At 46.8% G+C, this 20,972-nt stretch overlaps 1 protein-coding gene across 1 annotated transcript in view; it reads left to right on the top strand.

Moving 5' to 3' along the window:
* Positions 1-7,949: 7,949 nt before the first annotated feature.
* Positions 7,950-20,972, top strand: part of ADRA1D (adrenoceptor alpha 1D) — a 66,614-nt gene continuing 53,591 nt past the window's right edge. Inside the window, exon 1 of the mRNA XM_028744441.2 lies at positions 7,950-10,243. Within this exon, the coding sequence (XP_028600274.1) occupies positions 9,283-10,243 (961 nt within the window). The 5' untranslated portion in view covers positions 7,950-9,282. The remainder of the gene's footprint in view (positions 10,244-20,972) is intronic.

Here is a 20,972-nt window from a genome sequence, read left to right as displayed (position 1 = left end):
TGACTAGCCCAAGGTCACCCAGCAGCTGCATGTGGAGGAGCAGAGACGTGAACCGGGTTCACCAGATTATGAGTCTACCGCTCTTAACCACTACACCAGACTGGGAATGTTCAGGGAGGCAGGAGAAGATATATTGTTTAATGATATCCTTCCTAACTTGTGTTAGCAAGTTCTATGACTTAGCAGAGTTTAAACATTCCCCTTTAAACGCACAGCGGTTTGCTTGTTGCAGGTTCGTCTGAACCTCTCTATATAAGATTCCTGGTAAGATCCCTTCTTGTCCCTCTTAAAAAGAATATACACAGCAATCTTATTCAAGTGAATATAAAAGTAGTTTACTCACATTCATTCAGTTCACAGTTAGATTACTGAAGGCAGACTTAGGTTACAAAAGTATATATGCATGTGGAACTATCCCATAAGGGAGTTAGTCCCAAGTGACTGCAGACAGGCAGTCACTTCTGCTCACACATAGAGAAAAACAAAATGGAGAAGAGAGGAGAGCAAAAGAACATGTACTCTCCTACCCAGATCAGGCCACACCCACATCAAGTCACATGCAGAGCGAGTCTCTATCCCAGCTCAGGAGGAAACAGGAAGTTCTCTCCTGGCTGCTACAAAGCATACCCTAGCATGTCCATTCTAGGAATGTTGTACTTGACTGCTATGTGTTTTACATCCCACATGAAGGATCAGGAACATCACTTGGGGGTGCACCTGTTGCCCTCTTTGTCACTGGTAGCGCAAGTGGCTTCAGTGGTTAGGAGTCCCTTCTGGCAGTTGACATGACAGCTTTGGCCATTCCTGGATTGAGATAGTCTAGCTACAGCAGTCCAGGCATTAGTAATCTCCAGAGCTGGATTATTACAATGTAGCTTGTAATAATCTGTGGCTTCCCTGAGCATTGATTTGGGAGATGAAGCTAATGCAGAATGTCACAGCGATGCTTCTGAAGTGGACACCCTGTTGATAGGAGATAGCTAAAAGACCTGTACTGGCTGCTGATAGGCTACTGGGCCAAGTTTAAGGACTTGAATGAGACCTTGGGGTCATAGTGGATAGTTTGATGGGCATGCTATCACAGGGTACAGAAAGTGTGAAAATAGCAAATTTGGAAAGGAATGGAAAATAAAACTGCCAACATCATACAGTAATGTCGTAGAACAAATCGATGGCACAACTGTATTTGGAGTACCCAGTTCTGGGTACCTCAGCTCAGAAAGGATATTGTCGTGTTGCAAAAGGTTCAGTAAAAGGCAACCTTTTCTGATCACGGGAATGGATGAAAGGCGGCAGCATTTGGGACTTTTTTATATACAGTGGTACAGTGGTACAGTGGCTTCAGGTTACAGACGCTTCAGGTTACAGACTCCGCTAACCCAGAAATAATGCTTCAGGTTAAGAACTTTGCTTCAGGATGAGAACAGAAATCGTGCGGTGGCAGCGGGAGGCCCCATTAGCTGAAGTGGTACCTCAGATTAAGAACAGTTTCAGGTTAAGAACAGACCTCCGGAACTAATTAAGTTCTTAACCTGAGGTACCACTGTATAGTAGAAGCAAGTAAGAGGTGACATGACAGACGTTTATAAAATTATACATGGCATGGAAAAATTGGATCAAGAAAAGCTTTCCCCTCCCCTCCCCATAAGTCTAGGACTTGTGGATGTCCAATGAAGCTGAATGTTGGAAGATTCAAGACAGTGAAGAGAAAGTACTTTGTCATACAGTGCATTGTTGAACTATGGAACTCGCTTCTGCAGGAAGCAGTGATGGCCACCAACTTGGATGGCGTTAAAAGAGGAGTAGGCAAATTCGTGGAGAAGACTATCAAGGGCTACTAGCCAGAATGGCTGTTCTCTACCTCTATCGTCAGAGGCAGCAGTGCTTCCAAATGCCAGTTGCTGGAAACCACAGGAGGGGAGAGTGCTCTTGTGCTCAGATCCTGCTCACTGTGAGAACAGGATGCTGGACTAGATGGGTCATGAGTCTGATCCATAAGGCTCTTCTTATGTTCTTATGCCCCTGACTTTGATCTATGTGGGAGACACTCTTTGTAGTGCCATATGTTCCTGAGGTCTATCTTACGTCCATTGAGACCAAGGCCTTGAGTGTGGTGGCACCTGCCGTGTGGAATATGCTCCCAATGAACTTCAGATAGGTGCCTGCAGTATTTGCATTGTGGTGCCTGCTTAAAACTCACCCTTTGCATGAAGGGTGACCCAGCTATTGTTGTTGTTTAGTCATGTCCAATTCCTCGTGACCCCCTGGACCAGAGCACGCCAGGCACTCCTGTCTTCCACTGCCTCCCGCAGTTTGGTCAAACTCATGCTAGTAGCTTCAATAACACTGTCCAACCATCTCGTCTCCTGTCGTCCCCTTCTCCTTGTGCCCTCCATCTTTCCCAACATCAGGGTCTTTTCCAGGGAGTCTTCTCTTCTCATGAGGAGGCCAAAGTATTGGAGCCTCAGCTTCAGGATCTGTCCTTCCAGTGAGCACTCAGGGCTGATTTCCTTCAGAATGGATAGGTTTGATCTTCTTGCAGTCCATGGGACTCTCAGGAGTCTGCTCCAGTACCATAATTCGAAAGCCTTCTTTATGGTCCAGCTCTCACTTCCATACATCACTACTGGGAAAACCATGGCTTTAACTATACGGACCTTTGTTGGCAAGGTGATGTCTCTGCTTTTTAAGATGCTGTCTAGGTGTGTCATTGCTTTCCTCCCAAGAAGCAGGGACCCAGCTATATTGATGTATAAATCCGATCTACTGATTTATGGTGCCTTTTGTACTTGTTTTATTAAGGAATTTTTATTATTGATTCTACGCTATTCACAGCCATGATACTTTTTCTTAATCCTGGCACACCAGGCCCAGAGAAGAGACCATTCCAAGTTCTGTTTCCACTGAAGCCCAGATTAGACTGTGGATCTGAGTCTGGAATTCAGGCTAAGTGGAATTAGTGTATTCTGGGATCCAAAAAGTCTTTCCAGAAGCGAACCCAGCAATACTTAGGATGGGGGCTCTGGGAAGAGAAAAGGATGGAGTTTTTGCTAGCTGGAAAGAAAAACCTCACTAGATGCCAGGGTTTAAAGCTGAGGCTGTCTTGTTGCAAAGCAGCGTGTGCAAGCCACAATATTGTCATAAAATGCCAGGCCCAAGCCACAGCAAAGCGAAAATGCAACGTGGAGGGTTGCTCACAGCAAAGCAGTATCAAATGTGGCTTTTAATATTTTGTTGACCAAAAAAAAAAAGGACCTCAACATTCTGAAAGTCACATGAATTCTTTGTCAGGGCTTAAAGCGACTGGAACAGTCCCAAGGGCTTTGTTCACCCCACCACTCCCACCCCACACCAGCAGATTTGAAAAGAAAAGATACACAAATCATTAATCTACTTCTAAATGGTTTACAAGACATGCTGCAAAACCAGGCTTTTGAGTTTCCATGCAGCTTCCTTCTGAAGCAAAAACACACATAAACACACTATTAAAAAAACCACCCTGCTGTTTGATAGAACCAGCTCTCATCTCTTTGCCAGAGGGTGCCTATGAGAATTGACTTCAGGAAAGGGAGAACGGAGGCCACAGTCCCTTTTGGACTACCTTCCAAAGACCACATGACACTGGTGGATGGGGCCAGGAGCAAAAGTGGGTGCAGCAATTGATGTACTGCAGGCTGATTTCTACACCCACACCCCTCTGTATCAAAGGAAGCAAGAAGCATTACCAGCATCCCAGGCAGCCAAAGCCTTCAAAGAGGCTGCAAAGCAGAGCCACTAGGTGATGTGGCTGGGGAGAGTCCAAAGGGCCAGGTGGTGAGGCTTGGGGGGCCACATTGATCCCCCCAGGCTTGAGGTTTCCCACCACCGTGTTGGAGCATGAAGACATCAGACAGAGAAAGTTTGCAAAGTGCCCAAAATATTTAGATTGCTGGTTAGATTGGTCTAAACTAGGGCCAGGGCCTTTTCAGTACTGGCCCCAACTTGGTAGAACGCTCTGTCACAAGAGACTAGGGCCCTGCGGGACTTGACATCTTTCCGCAGGGCCTGCAAGACAGAGCTGTTCCGCCTGGCCTTTAGTTTGGACTCAATCTGACCTTTATGTCTTCCCTCCCCTTACGGTTTTGATCTATGGGCTACCGTATTTTTCGCCCCATAGGACACACTTTTTCCCCTCCAAAAATGAAGGGGAAATGTGTGTGCGTCCTATGGGGCGAATGCAGGCTTTCGCTGAAGCGTGGAGAGTGAGAGGCGTCGGTGCGCACCGACCCCTCTCGCTCTCCACGCTTCAGGAAGCTATCCGCAAGCCTTGCAAGCCCGGCGGGAGTTCCCGCGGGCTCACAAGGCTTGTGGGCAGCAGCCTGCAGCCCAAAGCATGGGGAGCCCTCCGGAGGGCTTCGGGCGGGTGTCCGCAAGCCTTGCGCGCCCGGCAGGGAGCCCTCCGGGCAGGTGTGCGCAAGGCTTGGGGCGGTAGACACGGCTGGGGGGGAAATAAATTTTTTTTATTTATTCCCCCCCCCAAAAAAAAAACCAAGGTGCGTCCTATGAGCACCTATGGGCGTCCTATAGGACGAAAAATACGGTACTTTTAAAATGAAGCTGCATTTTAAATTGAATTTTAACCTGTATTTTAAATTGCCCCCCCCCTTATGTTTCTATTGAAATTTTATTGGTGTTAGCTGCCCTGAGCCTGGCTCTGGCTGGGGAGGGTGGGGTATAATAAAATTTATTATTATTTCATCACCCGCTGCAATATGTGGGCTATTAGGTACAGTGGTACCTCGGGTTAAGTACTTAATTTGTTCTGGAGGTCCATTCTTAACCTGAAACTGTTCTTAACCTGAAGACCACTTTAGCTAATGGGGCCTCTTGCTGCCGCCGTGCAATTTCTGTTCTCATCCTGAAGCAAAGTTCTTAACCCGGGGTACTATTTCTGGGTTAACGGAGTCTGTAACCTTAATTGGCTTCCGGGTCGAGAAATCAAAATTAGAAACTGAATTGTTAGAACCAAATACTAAGAATTTGTCAAGAATGTATAACTTGCTGCTGAAATGGAATACACAAGATGAAACAGTTAAATCAGCTATGATTAAGTGGGCACAGGACATTGGTCATAACATTATGTTTGCTGACTGGGAATGGTTGTGGAACACCGGGATAAAATTTACGGCATGTAATGCCTTAAAGGAAAATATCATGAAAATGATCTATAGGTGGTACATGACCCCAGTCAAGCTAGCAAAAATCTATCATTTGCCCGATAATAAGTGTTGGAAATGTAAAGAAACTGAAGGTACTTTCTATCACCTTTGGTGCACGTGCCCAAAGATTAAGGCTTTTTGGGAGATGATATATAACGAAATGAAAAAGGTACTTAAATGTACCTTCCCTAAGAAACCAGAGGCCTTTCTCCTGGGCATTGTCGGCCAATTGGTGTTAAAGAAAGACAGAACTTTCTTTATGTATGCTACAACAGCAGCAAGAATACTCATCGCAAAGTATTGGAAGACACAAGATCTACCCACCCTGGAAGAGTGGCAGATGAAGGTGATGGACTATATGACACTGGCTGAGATGACTGGCAGAATCCGTGATCAGGGGAAAGAGACAGCGGAAGAAGATTGGAAGAAATTTAAAATCTATCTTAAGAACTATTATAAAATTGATGAATGCTAAAATGTCGAGGTTTTGAGAAAGAAAAGGAGATTACAGCGACATAAGATTAAGTTAAAGAAAAGAATAAGAAGGAATATATTTGATAAAACTATTTAGAATTTGCTGAAATAATTTTGGAAATTGGGATGTAGGAAGGGGAGGTTTGGGGGAGTCTGAGAAGTGAGGGATACGAAAAAAAATGTTATGAAATTATACATGTTTGTATGTCTTTTTATTTGTTTGTATTGTTTAAAATATTTTGTAAAACTAATAAAAAATTTTCAAAAAAAAATGAAGCAAAGTTCTTAACCTGGGGTACTATTTCTGGGTTAACGGAGTCTGTAACCTGAAGAGTATGTAACCTGAAGCGTATGTAACCCGAGGTACCACTGTAATGTTAACAGTGCATAGAGGTGTAACGCCTAACTAGTTGTCCGGGTGCAAAACTGATGCTGGTGGTGGCTGATGGGACTTGGGAGTCCAACAAGCGGAGAACCACAAATGTTCTCCAACCTTCAGCAGTGAGAGAAGAGTGGGTGACCAGGCAGATGAGTGCTCCCTTCCTTCCCATGAAATCTCGCAAGCAGTTGACTGATCCATGGAAATGTATGTTGCACTGGTTGGCTGGTCAGCATCCGTCTGTCTTCAGAGGCAATGGAGGAGTGAAGTCAAACTGTTGGAAGGTTGCAGCGCCTGCCGAGGCTGCGGAGACCAATGCAGGAGAGACATGTTTTGTTGCAGCTGGGGCAGAGGAAGGCGACCAGTTGTGCTGCTGTAGATGTACCATGGCGTTTCTTCTCTCTGCGGTCTTCACAGCGGTCATTCCTCCTCTGGCCACTGCTATGGATGCCCAACCTGACTGTGTCTCCAGGTACTGTGGCTGTCTGCAAGAGATTCCCACATGGTGGGGTTGATACTGCCAGCCTTCATGTCATGTTCGCAAACATCTTTGTAGCTGGTGTGCCACGATTTGATTCCCCCCACACACACCATATACAATTTAGCATATGCTTTTTTAGCCTTTCCTGTGCAACTGCACTAATTATTGAGGGGGAATATTGCTTTCGTGCAGCGTCACAGCTGACATTAAGCATATGACAAAATCTATATCAATTAGCAAAAAAAAAAAAAAAAGAATGCCTTTTAGCAAAGCACAGCTCTCATTTGTTTAAATTTGCAGCTCCAAACTGAGAGAGTGTTCCACCATTTGGTCTGATGCACAGAAAAACAAGTTGAGAAACTTATCAAACTGATGGGAACCTGGGTTCAAATCTCCACTTAAGCCATGGAACTCACTTGGGTGACCTCAGCCACTTTCTCTCTCCACAAGGTTGTTGTGAGCATAAAATGGGGAGGAAGAGAACCACGTACAATTACCACCTTCAGTTCCTTGGAGGAAAGGTGGAATATAAATAAAATAAATAAAACAAGTGCCAAAAATTTGAAAAGTGTCTTAGGCACCATTTGAGTTTGAGCCAAATGGTCCTTCTGGCCTCCCCAACCCAGATTGGTCTTGTCTTGGGACTAGATGACTTGGGTCTCCAAGCACTCCATCCAACTCTAGGGGTCCTTCAAGTGGAGGAAGGGCAAGATATAAATAAAATGAAATATGTTTACATGCAAATAAGATCCATTGATCACAATGAGTCATTGCACAGGGTAAAAGAAAATGTTTGGGCGATGGGGGGGCGCAGACCTCTGTGTGGTCACCATCACATTGCAATCCTTTGTCACATTGAAATCTGAATCGCAGGCTGAAGTCAGTTGAAGGAGAGGATCAGAAACTCCCAGGTAAACAAGCAAACCAGCCGTTCGTGACTCTCCAGCACATGTTCACACGACCGTCTGGATGCCCCGGGAACAGCCTGCAACGGTGGGTTTGGCATCAAGAAGAACCCACGGACAAGATCTGCCTTTGGACACGCACTTACGCCTTTAATATATATATATATATATTGTAAGCACAGGAGCTGCAAGGCTTAAATCGGCCGGCTTCCTCCCACGTAAAGCAAATCAAACAGGTTGCAGGGAGCCCCGCCGAGGTGATCATCCCAGAATAACGGCTTTTCTAATAAACACCGAGAGCTTTGCAATGGACCAGGAGCGCATTAGCGTTAGCGGCAGCGCCGTCGACCAGCCCTTTGCTGCTCTCTAGCGTCTCTCGGTCGCCTCGCCCAGGAAATGGAAATCCTTCAATGAAGCTATTTTCGGTACATAAATATATATATATATCTTTAAGGGCCTCCCTCCTCCCACCCACCCACCCCACCCCCCACGACCCAGCGCGTTATCCCACCGCGCGCTCCGTCCCTCTTTTTTAAAAATTAAGAGGAGTCTCTCCTTTGCCTCCCTCCCGCCTCTCCTGCGCGCGCTTGGCCACCCACCCTCGCTGCCAAACTTGCAGAGCCAGCCCCTCCGGCCACCCTACGCCGGCAGAAGGATGCCACAAGCCCTCTAGGAGGAGTTGAGGAAGGCGACTTGCTGGATTTCGCTGCTGCTGCGCCGTAGATCTCGCTGCAGAGAGAGAGGGAGAGAGATTGACAACCCGGGAGACGCCGAGCGCGCAAAGCTCCCCAGCGCAAAGTTTGCGCGCCCGGACGCAGCCTACTTTTCCTCCTCTGGCTCCCCAACCGTCACTTCTCTCCCGCTCCGATTGGAGGGGGCTCGGATTTAGCTGCAGAGGCACCGGCGGCGTCTTCCCCGCCGTTCCCCATTTCTCTCCCTCCGCGCTCCTGCGTCGCATCCTCTGGACCGACAAGCTGGAAGGATGTCAAGTAGCCGGCTCTGGACACTGACGACGCGACGCTTGCGCCCAGCTCGGTCCTTTTTCCCGAAGCCTCCGCAGCCAACGCATCTTCCTGGATGAAGGACCCTCGATGGGGGAAACAAGCGGGGGGCCGACAGGAGTTATTTAAAGGAGTGATTTGCTGCCTTCTCATCCCCGGTCCCAATTTTCTGTTTTATTTTTTATTCCCACCCCCGCACCCCAGCGTACAGGGGTTGTTGCTGCTCAGCCTTTTTGCAAGGGACTATTGCAAACGCGCGCGTGCGTTGGAGAGGTACAAGGAGAAACGTCAAATACTTTTTTATCTTATTACTGAGTGGAGGAGGTGGCTGAGGACGAAGGGGACGGTTCAGGGGCCACACACACAAACACACCTGATGGACAGAGAGGTGAGAGGGGGGAGGGAGGGAGGGAGGTGAAAGAGGTAGCCCGCGCAGCATTGCCGGGGGAGGAGGGAGAGAGAAAGCGGGTTCCTTGAGATCCAGCACCTTTGCAAGATGATTTTGCTGCTCGTGTGTGTGTGCAAGAAGTGAGGAGAGTAGGGACACAACAGCATCCCTGGTGGCGTGCAGTGACGTGGATAGAGGTCCACCTTTGTAGGAAACGATGGTGTAAAAAAAAGAAAAAGGATTGCAGAGGAGGAGAGATATAAGTGGGAGGAAACTCATCGGGTGCAAAAAGAGAGACTTTTTCTCTCTCTCTTGGGAGTGTGGAGTTCAAAATCCTTATAGGTGATTCTGGTGATGGTACCAGGGAGAGAGTGAGCCATGCCTGTTGCTCATCTCCTAGGCACCTCCATCACGCTCAACCCATCTCCCATGGAGACTGGCCCCTTTTGAAAAAGAATGACTTTCCCTGACCGGATTAATGCCAGCTTGAATGGGAACCACACGGGAGAAGAAGCCGAGGGGGTCAACGGGTCCTGGGCAGGGGGGGATGTTGACCCCGACAACAGCACCTCCTTGGCACTGAGGTTGACCTTGCAGTCGGTGGGCGTGGGGGTCTTCCTCGCCCTCTTCATCCTCTCGGCCATCGTGGGCAATATCCTGGTCATCCTCTCGGTAGCCTGCAACCGTCAGTTGCAGACGGTGACCAACTACTTCATCATCAACTTGGCCATCGCTGACCTGCTGCTCAGCACCACTGTCCTGCCCTTCTCGGCCACCTTGGAAGTTCTGGACCTGTGGATCTTTGGCCGCATCTTCTGCGACATCTGGGCGGCGGTAGACGTCCTCTGCTGTACCGCCTCCATCATGAGCCTGTGCATCATCTCTGTGGATCGGTACATCGGGGTCAAATACTCGCTCAAGTACCCCACCATTATGACTGAGAAGAAGGCGGTCATCATCCTAGTGGTGGTCTGGCTCTCTTCCATGGTCATCTCCATTGGGCCCCTCTTGGGCTGGAAGGAGGAGCCGCCCGAAAACGACGAAACCTGCAGCATCACGATGGAGCCGGGCTACGCCATCTTCTCTTCGCTCTTCTCCTTCTACTTGCCACTCATGGTCATCCTGGTGATGTACTTCAACATCTACGTGGTGGCAAGGAGGACCACCAAGAGCTTGGAGGCCGGGGTCAAGAAAGAGCGTGGGAAGTCCATGGAAGTGGTGCTCAGGATCCACTGCCGCAGTGTCCTTGAGGACTCCCTGGCCGCCAGCACCAAGGGCAAAGGGCACACCTTCAGGAGCTCTCTCTCAGTGCGCCTCTTGAAGTTCTCCAGGGAGAAGAAAGCGGCCAAAACTCTTGCGATCGTTGTCGGGGTTTTCATCCTCTGCTGGCTGCCTTTCTTTTTCGTGCTGTCGTTCGGTAAGTGAGGCACCTTGACTTCTCTTGTGCGATGTTCACGAGATGTGAGTTCTCTTTTTCATGACATCTGTCTTCTCCTCTTACATTGCATCTGTCTTCACTTTTATATTTTTATATGTGGTGTGTTTCAATGGTCCTGACTTTATAGATAGATATTTTAAAGTACGTTGCTTACTGTTACGTCTTATTTATGATACTTTTAAAAAAATGTTTTATTGTACATTGCCCTGAGCTCCTTTAGAGGAAGGGTGATCCAGCAATGTGATTAATAAATTATAAATTCCAGTTGCTCCTCAAGGGTGAACTTTGCAACCTTGTTAAGTCTACTTTTCTAGGTTCCCTTAGAAATAAAATAGGCTGGCAGTGGGGATAATTATCAGCCATTGTGGGCCATCCAGTAAACCTTGAATCCCGTTAGATACTCTGGATAGCTTATTATAATCATTAAATTTTGGGCTTGCCACTCCACCTGTCCAATTAAGCCAGCAGTGGCCTCCCTTGCAGGACTGTTGTTGTTGTGACCCCACAGAATATAGTTGCTCAGAGGCTAGATGAGAAGAGGACAATTCTTTATTTAATTTCCTTATTTGAAACGTTTCTGTCCACCTGCAAGTGAGAAAACACAATCATCACCAAGACCCAAATGCTTGTATATTAAAAAAAGTATGTTGATATCCCATAGTAACAATGTCCCACATGGACATAAATAATCATACAAAGTTATATAGGAATTTTCTCATATTGCAATGAGCCATACAAGCAAAAAAGTAGCCATACTACAGAGTACTGGTACTTGTCAACTAATTGACTGAAAATGCAAATTTTAAACCATGCTTATCATATGACTTGAGTGGCATCCAAACACTCACTGCCAATCTCATCCTAGGCGCTTCATAGGAGAATCAGACCCATTATTCCACTGAGCTCAGCAATGTCTATATTAAATAGAAGAGGTTCTCTGGGGTTCTAGGTAGGCAGCCTTTGCCAGTCCTACCTGGAGATGCCAGGGACTGAATCTGGCTCTGCTACTGAGCCACAGTCAGTTCCAAAAGAAAGCAGCTGCCTTACCCCGTGTCAGACCATTGGTCCACCTAGCTAGCTGGCAGTGGCCCTCCAAGGCTTCCCACCAGGAGATGCTGGGGATTGAACCAGGAACCTTCTGCACGCAAAGCACCGAACTACCACCCTTCCCCTAATCTGCCTGGCAGGGTCATGCTACATATAGGAGGTGGTGCTCTTTTTCGAAGCACCACTCAGCATCCGGTGATTCATGCTCATTTGGAAGAAAGAAGCACCCATCAAATTTGCACGGGAGCTCAAGCCCCTTGATGTTGACTACTCCAAGGACTGTGGTGGAATGGGGAGTGGAGAATACCCAGCAGTTTGCTGTCCCATGCGGCTGCACTGCACATCGGAAGGTGCGTCTCCCAAGATCCTTTGCAGCCATGCAAAGGATGCCGGGACACCCGGCATTCAGCTGCATGGAAATCCAAGAGAGGTGCCCAAGTATCTTCTTTGCAAAGGCAGGCATCGCTCAGATTGCAACCAGATTCCTGGTACCCTTGACCGATATCACTGCCTCCCCTGTGAAATATGGCAATGAGACTTTCCCTCTTCGTTCTGACTCAGGGCAGTCTTTCCAAAGTCACCTGATACAGACAGGCTGTTGATTTGTTAGTCTCACCCATGCTACAAAGCTAAAACAGTTGGTTTCCACCATCAGGAAGATGCCTCCCCAAAGTGTGATGGAGAGCCACAGACCCTGCCAGGCAAAGCCTACCTATTGCACCCCTGCCCCACCCATGGGAGCCCATTGGTAGCTAAATGGAATCTCTCTGCTCAAAGTCAACAGTGGAAAACAACAGTGAAACATTAGCCTTTACTAATATGTTTCCCAGTGGCATTTGCCTGGGTTTGGACTCAGAACTCCTCCAAGCAACCTTCTTACTGAGCCATCATCCTTCATTCAGAGATGAGACTCTCTCTAGTCTTTATTGCACATTGGTTCTGATATGTTAGTGGGGAGGTTATATGACGAGTGTCCATTCTGTATTCATCCCACTTTGCTTTCAAAGTGGTGGTTTCTATTAATCATTTGTTTAGCTCACACTTTTCCTTGTCTCTTTCCTCACTGCAAAAAAAGAAAAGTCTGCTTTTGTTTTGTTTTGTTTTCAAAGTGGATTTCTTGAGCCAGGGCAACAGAGCACTTCAATCCAATCTACCAAAATTTCCTGGTATGTTTTTGAGAATTATTTTGCTCATAGAATTATGGCATTCTGAAGGCAGCCTAGATAGAGGACTGGACCAGAGAGAGAGACAAGGGACTTTCCCAAGGCCACGAAGTGAATGTGAGGCAAAGGTGGAGTCTGACTCAAACACAAACAAATCTCCCCTTCAGAAAAGAGACATGCCTATTCCAATATTTTCTGCAATCACACAGTATGACATGCTAAAAATGTTCCTCTCCTCTCCGCCATCAGAAAGTCAATGATTGCAGATCCAAAAATAAATTTAGGAGTCTGGCAGGATCATTACCTTATTCCATCCCACTGACTGTTTGCTATGATGCTAATAGGGAGCTTCCATGCTTAGAAGCAGTCTACCCTAGAATGCTTTTATTTATCTCTTTGCTTCCAAACATATACAACACCTTTTCATATCAGTTTCAAAAGGAACTTGCAAACTAAAGCTGTGTGCACACTCCTGTTTGCTGTGTATCCAGTATGCTGCCACTGCTGGTTTAGGAACCGGGGTACACATGACAATAGCCACAGTCCATATCTATTCTGTGTATATCCTATTGTTTCTTAGGAAATGCTGTTCTTTAAAGCATTTTTTTTCTGTGCAAACGGAGAAAAAGAGCAAGCTAGCTGGGGAAGGGCTGTAGCTCAGTACCTCTCTGTTGCAAGGAATCCTGTAAGAACTGTAGAAGCAGACTGGGAGAAACTCTCTTCATTTTTTTTTTTACTTTTTTTGTATGCTAAATTCTAACCCTCGTGATTCGTGGATAAGCAAAGAGGAAGCAATTATTCATCGTGTCCGCAGATGATAGAAAAATATACAATGGTTTTAAAATTATAAAAAGGGGATGATTGGATTAAACTAGAGAGGAGACGACTGTCTAGCAAGTCAATCCACTGCTCCCTGTGTCCAGTTTGGCAGAGACGGATTTAGGACAGCGCAGCCGGTTCTGCCACGCTGGGCGCCAAGCCTAGGGGGCACTGCAGGAGATCACAGCTATGACATAGTGAAAGGAGCAGAACAGAAGTCCAAAGTCCGCCCTGCATGAGGAACCTTCCCATGTTGCTCAACTCCAACTCCCATCAACCCCAGCCAGCATGGCCAAGCATGATGGCAGCTGTAGTCCAGCAATATTGGGAGGACCACTGATTCCCCATCCATGGTATAGGCTGACCAGGGGCTCCTTATGGAGAGTCTTTCCTAGCCCTACATGGTGAAGCCCAGGATCAAACCTGTGACCTTCTACATCACGGGTGTCAAACACAAGGCCCGCAGGCCGAATCCGGCCCACCAGACCTCGTCATGTGGCCCATGTAGCCGCCACCAGCTGCCAGCCTTCACCTTTTATTCTCGCTTTTTTTTTTTTTTTTTTTTGACACAAGAAAGCCGCCTCTTCAGCGCATGCGTGGCAGCCTACAAGCCAGAGAACGTCTGCCCCTAGCGGCGGCGCGGCCCCCGATGAATTTGAGTTTGACACCCCTGTTCTACATGGAAAGCAGAGGCACCGCCACAGAGCTATGGCCTCTCCCCATTGTTTGTAGGAGTGGATAATTGCCTCCAATCTAACCATGGTTTGGAAAATCTACCCACGGCTGTGCTTTAGGCATAGGAATCTACTTTATACCAAGGAAGGTCGTTCATTTATCTTGGCCAGTGTTAGCTGAACTGACTGGCAGCATCTTCCCAGGGTTCTCTTCCATGAATTTGTCCAATCCTCTTTTAAAAGCCATCTGGGTTGGGGGTCATCAATGCCTCCTGGAGAATTGAGTTCCATAGTTTAATTGTGTGCTGCATAGCTGTGGTGCTCTGGCGTTTCCTGCTCAAGGTCTGTCCTGCAGCAAGTTGTTCCTGGGCGCCAACCCAGCCTAGATGGCCATTGCGGTCCCTTCCAACTCTACAATTTTATGATCCGATAAATCCCAGCGTGCGGAGGTGCTACAGTAAGCAGCTCCCCCCCACACACACCTGATGAGTCTCATGAGACCAGGGCCCTGCAGGATCTGATTTCTTTCCGCAGGGCCTGTAAGACAGAGTTGTTCTGCCTGGCCTTAGGCTTGGAATCAACTTGATCCTGTTCCCCTCTTCTCTCCCCCCCCTTTCTCCTCCTGTGATGGAACTCCTATTTGGGGACTTCGCTGGCTTTTTTCTGGCCCACGTAGGACCAGTCTGGATAGTTGGCCTTGGTGATGATTTGACGTTTTCATCCCCAAAAAGCTTTTGATTTGAGTTTCTACTGAAATGAGGCTGCATTTTAATGTTGTATTTTAATCTTGTTTTTAAGTTGTATTTTAATCAATTGTTTTTGTACCTGGTGTTAGCCGCCCTGAGCCCGGTCTTGGCTGGGGAGAGCGGGGTATAAATAAAATTTATTATTATTATTATTATTATTATGCATCTTGGCATGTGTTATCCCCAGGAAAGGAGCTGGGTTGCAAAATCTCCTACATAACATCCTCCTCGTCAACAACTAGGCTGAGCTATTTGGAGAGCTTGCAGAATCTTTTCTGGTGCCTTCTGCGGAAAGTTTGAAATGCCACCTGTGAAGGTTGCTTTTTGCCTTGATGGGTATCTGTAACAGGAGCCGCTTCCCTCCCAACCCCACAGATTCTCTGCTCCCCAGAGTAATGATGCAGTCATCAAGAAGTACCTGTGCAATTAATCAAGACAAGTTTGCCTGGCTAATGAGGCAATTTGGAAAAGCTGTTTGTTCAACAAGGGAGAAATGGCTGATTAGTTGGTGGTCTCCTTTTCCTCCCTGCCTTGGGGGTTAAAGACTTCTGCCTTTGCACCGCCGTAAGGGGCACTCAGCATTCCTGTGAAATGACATACTGTATGCAAAAATTATCATTTAGATTTACCCTGATTTTAGTCCCATAATGAGCAGGTTGCCTATGCTTGTGGACTTTGTGCAGATCTCATTCTCACACTTCTGTCTGATTCCACTTATTGCTATCAACCTTCCAAGAAGTCTGCTAGCCTCTAAAAGGGGCATATTTTTAGCCCGGCTTCTTATAAGCTATTTGGAAAGGCTAAAGAAAGAGTGAATCTATACTTAACTCAGATGATGGGGGGATAGGATTTTGGAACATGCCATATCAAATGGCAGGTGGGTGCTGATTTGTGGTTTTTTTTAAAGAACTTGGCTTCTAAAAAGCTAGCACCTAAAGCTTTATCCTTGGTGTTCTAGTTTTCTGCATGCAGGGAGTTTTCTGCATTCAAAAATGGAACTCAGCTGCATTCTGAACTGGCATAGTCCTCAGAATCCATCCACTTCAGTCAGCTACCTAATGTGAGGAAGGGCCATGACTCAATGGTGGAGCATGTACCATAAATGCAGAATGCACTGATTCAATCCCCAACATCACTCTCCTCTTTTCCAGGCTAAACATACCCAGATCCTTCAACCACTCCTCATAAGGCTCGTTTTCCAGGCCCTCCTCTGCACACAACCCAGCTTGTCTACATCCTTCTTAAATTGTGGCGCCCAGATCTGGACACAGTATTCCAGGTGTGGTCTGATCAAGGCAGAATAGAGCTGGACTAGTACTTCCCTTGATCCCTTAATCTGGACACTAGACTTCGGTTGATGCAGCCTAGAACAGCATGAGCTTTTTCTTCTTCTGCATCACCCTTGTTAAGCTTGTGGTCCACTAAGACCCCCAGATCCTTTTCACATGTACTGCTAGTAAGCCAGGTGTTCCCCATCTTATATTTGTGCATCTGGTTCTTCCTGCCTAAGTGCAGAACTTCACATTTGTCCCTATGTATAATGTATAGTTGACCTATACATTACAAAGAAAAGGTGGCAAAATGAGTTGCTAGAATTCTGGACGGAATGATTCCAGAATGCGAAAGGGTTGATGATGATGATGATGATGATGATGAAGATGATTATACGATGATGGTGGTGGTGGTGGTGATTATACAGTGGTACCTCAGATTAAGAACTTAATTCGTTCCGGAGGTCCGTTCTTAACCTGAAACTGTTCTTAACCTGAAGCACCACTGTAGCTAATGGGGCCTCCCGCTGCCACCGCACCACTGGTGCCCAATTTCTGTTCTCATCCTGAAGCAAAGTTCTTAACCCAAGGTACTATTTCTGGGTTAGCGGAGTCTGTAACCTGAAGCGTCTGTAACCCAAGGTACCACTGTACTGCCCTATACCCACAGGTCTCAGTGCAGTTCACAAGATAAAATGACACAGGATGGCTCATAATATTGCATCACCCGCTGCCTGTTGCACAGTTTTTCTCCATGCAAGGGAGCTTCTTTTTCCATTTGAGGAGTCAACGGGTGGATGGAGGAGACAGATGACAACATTTATATGGCAGGCGCATCTTAAGCAGATGTCAGTGTCAATGGGATGCTCCTTAATTATGCAGATGGGCGTACTTAAATTCCTGGAAACCCTTGTAAATCTCTGATGAAGCCATAAGGTAGCCCGTTCCCTTCTCTCAAAAGGGGCAGAGTGTCCTATCTGGGGATGGACCAGGAGCGAGTGCAGCAGGCCAAACATCTGGTAACTTGTAAGCTTTTAATTGAAAAAGAAAGAAAGAAGCTGGGGAAGCAAGGTTGTCCGGAATCTTTATTGCTCCATTTCACGTTCCCTGGGATATATTTAACGGGGACATTTTTATCAGATAGAATAAGAGATAAAAAGTGACTAGGCTATTTTTATACAGTCCGGCGGAGCGGACATGACTCAGCGTTTACCTATCTGGAATAAGGATTAAAGGATCTGAGTTGGTGGAAATGAAGAGGCCACAGTTGGCTGGAAAACCAAACAGCGAGAGAATTGGAAGTCGTCCAGTCACTTGTGCCCCAGGTTCTCTCGGGCTTTTCTGTCTCTGCATCAGCCTGATAGCTGGATGGCCAGGAAATACCAGCTCAGCAAGGATCAGGTGATGCAAGCAGCCCAATAAGATTCTTCCTGGTCCTATAAAACATCTGGCATTGGCATGGTTGCTCTGATCTCTGGGTGCATCTGTGGAGGTTTAAGTTAAGGCCAGCAGACATGGTCCCCGCTCCATGTCTTCTTCATGTGCCTCTTCCATGTGAAGACATGAATACAGGGCCTTTTCTGCAGTGGCTCCCTGTTTGTGGAATGCTCTCCCCAGGGAGGTTCGGTTGGCGCCTTCATTATACACCTTTAGGCGCCAGGCAAAAACATTCCTCTTTAACCAGGTCTTTGGCGGATTGAAATTCAATGCCCTTGGGGAGGCAGCATTTCCTGGGTAGTTTTTGTTTTTGTTTTAATCATGTATTTTGTATTTTTATGTTGTGATTTTATGCTGTAGCCAACCGGAGACCTCCGGGTTAGGGCTGTATACAAATTTAAATATAGTGGACCCTCGGTTTACCCGAGGGTAACGTAAACTTCGGGTTGTGAAAGCGGCAAACCCAGAAGTATTTTTTCGGGTTTTGCCACTCGCACATGTGCAGAAGCACTAAACGGCACTGTGTGCATGCGCAGCAGCTATCCTCCAGTTGCAAATTCCTCGAGATGCAGCCGGACCTCCAGAATGAATCCTGTTCACAACCTGAGGTACCCCTGTAATAATAACAACAATAACAGCATTTAGTGAACATGTCAGCAAAAACACGTTTTTTCTTTCATTCTCTCTCTCTGCCTGTCAACGATGAACTAGCCAGGCCATCAGCTTACTGTTCAGGATTAATGCTTCTTATCTTTTCTAATATTACTCGTCGATGGCTTAGAGAAGGGGTTAAGGGCCATGACTCAGCGACAGAACATCTGCCTTGCATGCAGAAGCCCCTGGGGCAATCTCTACCATCCCCAAGCAGGGCTGAGAGTGAACGCCGCCAGACACCATGGAGAGCTGCTGCTGGCCAGTGTAGACAATACTAAGGTAGATGGACCTGTGATCTGACTTGCTGTGATGCAGCTTCCTGTGTTGCAGGACATCTCACTGTCTTTGAGTGTTCTAGATGCATGTTAAGAAAAGATGCCTGATAGGGCATTGTAGGCAAGGGTGAAAGTTCTCCTCCCCACCCCAGATCACTGTACTAAGTGTCTTCCATGAGTCTTCTGAAGCAGGGAGCCACCTGTACACACAGAAGCTTCAAAGCATGGGACTGCTTTGAAAGAGGGTTCAACAAGCTCTTAGAGGAGCTAATGGCTATTAACCCTGATGGATACGTTCTGCCTCCACTGTCGGAAGTAGCTTCTTCCTCTTCTTTGGCGATCACTCGTAGCTGAGTAAGATTGTCTTCCATGAAGATGGTCTTAACAGTGAGTCCGTCAGTGACTGTGGAGGCCGATTCTGGATCCACATGTCCTTCCACAGTGGCGACATAGGTTGATCATGGTGTGGATTTGCCAAGCGTGCCTTCCTCTTAGCACGTTTCTCCTTTGCATCCTGAGTTCGAGTGTCTTCAAAGCCCATGACACCTTTGGTAAAGGCTGTTCTCCAATTGGATAGCTCGCATGCCAGTGTTTCCCAGTTGTTGGTGTTTATACTACATGTTATGTACTGAAGTTCTCACCCTGGGCCAGCAGGGGGATACTGTAGATAGTTTTCACTCAGGTCCACATATGCAAATAAGGAACTGAAAGTGACGTTCAGTGATTGGATAGTTACAGAAAGTTGTTACTGTTGCCTTGTAGTTGAGCTCTATGTAAGCAGGTTGGCTGAACCCTTCAGTTCAGTTCTGTTCTGGACTGTGAATAAACAAGAGCTGTCTGAAGAACCGCTGTGTCGTCTGATATGTTCACCCACAACTTAACACTACATTTTTTTTAGATTTGCCTTGAGAGAGTCTTTAAACCTCTTTTGTTGACCACCAGCATTACGCTTTCCATTTTTAAGTTTGGAATAGATAATCAGGCATCCGCACAACATGACCAGTCCAATGAAGTTGATGTTGAAGTTGAGGTAGCATGCTCCTGAGCACCAGTGGCTGGAAACTACAGGGAGCAGCAGAGTTTCTGTTGCAGTCAGGTCCTGTTTGCAGACTTCCCATATCTGGTTGGCCACTGTGAGAACAGGATGCTGGACTAGATGGGCCTGATCCAGCAGCTGTCTTCTTGTGCTCCGATGACGTCACCCCATGAGTCAGGGAGCAAAGACTGGCTGCACTTAAAACAACAAAAGCATCATGGCAATTTTGAAAATAAACAGAATTTATTTGTCGTTCTGCCGGTAGCTGAAGACCTCCTTCTTGCAATAGGCTTTGGGGAACTGACTGCTTTTAATGAAAGGGCTGGTGCTGTGCTGTTTTCATTGTAATTATCCGCAATATCGCATAGACTAATAGAATCGTAGAGCTGGAAGGGACCACGAGGGTCATCTAGTCCTAGGAATCTTTTTGCCCAATGTGGGGCTCGAACCCACAACCCTGGGATTAAGAGTCTCCAGCTCTACCAACTGAGCCATCCCTGATGCGCTGACCCAACACAAGGTGGGTTAATGTTCTTTTAAGTGGGGAGGTGCAGCTGGTGCAATCCAGCTTCTGATTCCGCCATTGTTTACCTGTCCAGTATTCCCTTTGTGTGTGTTTTTAATTGACTCTGCTGGAACAAATAGAATTATCCAACACACTAATTTATTCCCACCACCTTCAGGAATGAAAAGAAAGGGGGCCAGGTTGATAAACAGGAAGGCTTCTGAGCCACTCAAGTAATGGTGCCTGTAGAGTTTTAATTGTGAAGCTGTTCCCCGGAGTGGATATATATATTCTCTCTCTTAAAGCCCAGCATTGTTGCAGAAATAGATGGACTCAGAAGGGCTAAGCAGCCTGAATTTACAGCCTGCCAGCTGAAAGGGGACTTTTATTTGATGGAGGTATTGTGCCCAAAGAAATATAGCTTGTCATCAAAGCCATTTGTTGTCCTGCGCTTTGGAAACGGAATGTCCCCCTTTAAAATGTTTTAACACTGAGCCATCCACTCTGGAAGGGAGTAATTAAATTAAATTTGGGGACTATTGCATGGTATATTAATTCCTGATTATACCCCGGCGAGCCGAGAAATAGCAAAAGTTGGTTGGAAAGCTTTGGAACGGAAGGAAGTTGCTTAAGGCACATATAATAAGGCAGGCTTATTTATACACGCCTTTTCCTAAGCATGGAAAGTGTTTTAGGCCATCCTTCCCCAAACCGGTGCCCTCTGGTCTGAGCCAGCACAGCCTCATTGCAGTCAAAAACATCTGGAGGGTACCTGATTAGAGATCTTTAGCCTTTTGGTTTAAGTCATTGAGGATGCTCTAAGGCAGACTGGATTTTCTTGGTAAAGGTAAAGGGACCCCTGACCATTAGGTCCAGTCGCGGCCGATTCTGGAGTTGCGGCGCTCATCTCGCTTTATTGGCCGAGGGAGCTGGCGTACAGCTTCCGGGTCATGTGGCCAGCATGACTAAGTCGTTTCTGGCGAACCAGAGCAGCGCATGGAAATGCCGTTTACCTTCCCACCAGAATGGTACCTATTTATTTACTTGCACTTTGATGTGCTTTTGAACTGCTAGGTTGGCA

This window comes from Podarcis muralis, chromosome 9 (genome assembly GCF_964188315.1).
Source record: "Podarcis muralis chromosome 9, rPodMur119.hap1.1, whole genome shotgun sequence".
NCBI classification, from domain to species: domain Eukaryota; kingdom Metazoa; phylum Chordata; class Lepidosauria; order Squamata; family Lacertidae; genus Podarcis; species Podarcis muralis.
The sequence above is the reverse complement of the archived record's forward strand: the minus strand, read 5'-3'. Positions and strand labels throughout refer to the sequence as shown.